Below are 3,189 nucleotides of genomic sequence, written 5' to 3'. Positions count from 1 at the left end.
ATGACTTTATTCTCATAATTTAAAAAAATAAAAAAATATCTTGTTGTGTGGCCCTAATACTCCATCGTACAAACCGGCTGAAATATTGATTGAATAATTTTAAATACTAAAAAGAGTTTCAGAAAAGAGCATGAGCTCCTTTTCTCCAGAGAAACCTTGAAGATGTGTTCCTCTGACCTTGTATCACTGCAGACCTAAAAGTATGCTGCTCACTCCAGCGTGCACCGCCTCACACTAATCCTCCCCTCAGAGCAGTGGCTGCATGTTATTTCCATGACAACCTCCCTCTGCTGTAATACAACAAGTCGGCGCCCAAAATAGGTGTTTAGACAAGAACACGCAGACAGAACTTGGACTTAAAGCTGTTAATGATCTCCTCTCTGATTTCCTCTGATCAGAATGGCTGAGAGGATTCCAGTCTGATTACAGCAAACGAATCGTTGATTCTCTTGGTGCACATGAATTTTTCCACATTAATCAAAATCAGSATGAAGTGAAGGAAAAACAAGCTGCTTTACAATAATTTACATATACAATGATGTCCTGATTTAAACTATTCTTGWTTCATGCAGACATAAAACTGGCCGATGACCCAGACAGCCTGATGTTAACCGTCTGCRTGTCTGATTTCACACGCAGCTTCCTGAGTTCAGTCACAGCTGCAGGTCATTAAACTTTCCTTCAACTCCATGTGGCTCTTAATGGATTTGGCAGAGACTTGAAGAACAATCTGACCATCTTTGTTTGGATTGTTGTGGCGMCACATTTAAATAAAAGTCATTAGAGCTTTTAATCAAACCGGTAGCATCCAGTTTTTGCACAATTGAGTCATGAAATCGTTAGTTTTCTTCTGAACAGAGGGTAGTTTCAGTTGTGAGCAGTTCACACTGCCACCGTGTGTCGGACAGAAATGATGGGTTTGTTGGCTTATATCCATGAAACACTACAATTTTTAATAGTATTTATTGGATATAATTTACAAACAAAAAATCGTTTGTGACTCAAGGATCAGGTCAAACATCATCATCGTGATGAAGATGTGGCTGCATGAGTATAATCCACTGGACACTTGTGCTTCCGAACAGGAGCGATGAAGAAGCTGCGCAGAAGAACAACGCCTTGAAGCAGATCCGCGAGCTGCAGGCCCAGGTAGCTGAGCTCCAGGAGGATYTGGAGTCAGAAAAGATAAGTCGCAGCAAAGCTGAAAAACTGAAGCGGGATCTGAGCGAGGAGCTGGAGGCTCTGAAGACGGAGCTGGAGGACACGCTGGACACGACGGCTGCTCAGCAGGAGCTCAGGTACCTGATTAAAGCTGAACTACTGATGAAAAGAGCAGTGATTGGAAGTTGAAGCTGTCTCCTGTCATTTCCTAACAGCTCCTCTCTGTATCTGACTTCAGGTCCAAGCGAGAGCAGGAGGTGGCGGAGCTGAAGAAAGCCTTAGATGAGGAGACCAGAAACCACGACGCTCAGATTCAGGACATGAGGCAGAGACATGCACAAGCACTGGAGGAGCTGTCTGAACAGCTGGAACAGGCCAAGAGGGTGAGTGTGTCCAACCGTGTGGCTTCACGTCAGATTTATCAGCTTACCGGTACCAGACTGTCGCCCTCTGCAGTTCAAGGCCAACCTGGAGAAGAACAAGCAGTGTCTGGAGACTGACAACAAAGAGCTGGTCTGTGAGGTGAAGACTCTGCAGCAGGTGAAGAGCGAGTCTGAATACAAGAGGAAGAAGCTGGAGGCCCAGCTGCAGGAGTTCACATCCAGAACCACCGAGGTGGAACGAGCCAAGGGAGAGCTGACTGAACGCTCCCTGAAGCTGCAGGTAAAACTGCTCCACAGAGAGAAGAAACGCAGCTTAAAGCACGCTTTCATGACAACTTTTTGTCTTCTGTCAGACGGAGCTGGACAACGTTTCTGCTTTGCTGGAGGAGGCGGAAAAGAAGGGCGTCAAACTGGCGAAAGATGTTGACAACTTGAACAGCAAACTGCAGGATTCTGAGGTTTGGAGACAAGAAAGGGCTGAACATTGACCACGTTTATGTCTCCTGTGTGCATTAGATGTCTGAAATATAAAGAAAAAAGTATCCTCCTTTACTATTCTTACACACTGTATGTACAGCAGTCAAAATGCTAACGTATTAAAGCCTGAATTAAACAATACCTCATCTAGCATCAACTATAGCTTCAGTAGTACGACACTAAAATATCTTTCTGGTCTCTGATCCTCATTTCTGTGTGAAGGAGTTGCTCCAGGAGGAGACTCGTCAGAAACTCAACCTGAGTGCCCAGATCCGCCAGCTGGAGGGAGAAAAAAGCAACCTGCTGGAGCAGCAGGAGGAGGACGAGGAGGCCCGGCACGCTCTGGAGAAGCAGCTGCAGACAGTGCAGGCTCAGGTGCCTGATCCAGGATTTAGTTTGTTGTTGAGATTYAAGGTCATGAAAAGATGTAGGCTCCTCTAATTCGTGGACGTGTCCTCCCTGCAGCTGTTTGAGACCAAGAAAAAACTGGATGAAGACGTGGGAGTGATTGAGAGTCTGGAGGAGGCGAAGAGGAAACTTCAGAAGGATATGGAGCTCACCCACCAACGCCTGGAGGAGAAGACCATGGCCTTGGACAAGATGGAGAAGACCAAGAACAGACTACAGCAGGAGCTGGACGACCAGATGGTGGACCTGGACCATCAGAGGCAGATCGTCTCCAACCTGGAAAAGAAACAGAAGAAGTTTGATCAGGTACAGAGATTCAGCAGGGTGAGCAGGTCAGATCACGGTTCTCAGTGTCTTTAAGGTTCTTGTGTTGTTTTTAGATGCTGGCTGAGGAGAAGACCGTCTCTGCTCGCTACGCTGAGGAACGAGACAAAGCAGAGGCTGAAGCCAGGGAGAAGGAGACCAAGGCTCTGTCTTTGGCCAAAGCACTGGAGGATGCCTTGGAGGCCAAAGAGGAGCTGGAGAGGTTCAACAAGCAGCTCCGCTCTGAAATGGAAGACCTGATGAGCTCCAAGGATGATGTMGGAAAGAACGTGAGTGACCTTTAACCCAGGGGTTCTTAACTTTTCTGACCTCAGGGCGCAATTTGTTGAACATAAAGAAGCACGAGGCTCAGTCAGGCATTACCAATGTACGGATCAAAATGATAATTATTATAAATCTTAGTTTAATTTGTATTTGCATTATAACTAAATTAAAT

General features: G+C 46.0%; 1 protein-coding gene across 1 annotated transcript in view; it reads left to right on the top strand.

Annotated features, from left to right (window-relative positions):
* Nucleotides 1-3,189, top strand: part of LOC106515300 (myosin-10) — a gene marked incomplete at its 5' end in the record, with an annotated part of 28,887 nt that overhangs the window by 20,104 nt on the left and 5,594 nt on the right. The window contains 7 exon segments of the mRNA XM_014005017.1: nt 1,086-1,298; nt 1,400-1,544; nt 1,618-1,824; nt 1,898-2,002; nt 2,244-2,396; nt 2,487-2,735; nt 2,810-3,022. Coding sequence (XP_013860471.1) covers nt 1,086-1,298; nt 1,400-1,544; nt 1,618-1,824; nt 1,898-2,002; nt 2,244-2,396; nt 2,487-2,735; nt 2,810-3,022 — 1,285 coding nt within the window.

Source organism: Austrofundulus limnaeus, unplaced genomic scaffold (assembly GCF_001266775.1).
Source record: "Austrofundulus limnaeus strain Quisiro unplaced genomic scaffold, Austrofundulus_limnaeus-1.0 Scaffold27, whole genome shotgun sequence".
Lineage (NCBI taxonomy): Eukaryota > Metazoa > Chordata > Actinopteri > Cyprinodontiformes > Rivulidae > Austrofundulus > Austrofundulus limnaeus.
Note: the sequence above shows the minus strand (reverse complement) of the source record. Positions and strands in the feature narration are given on the sequence as shown.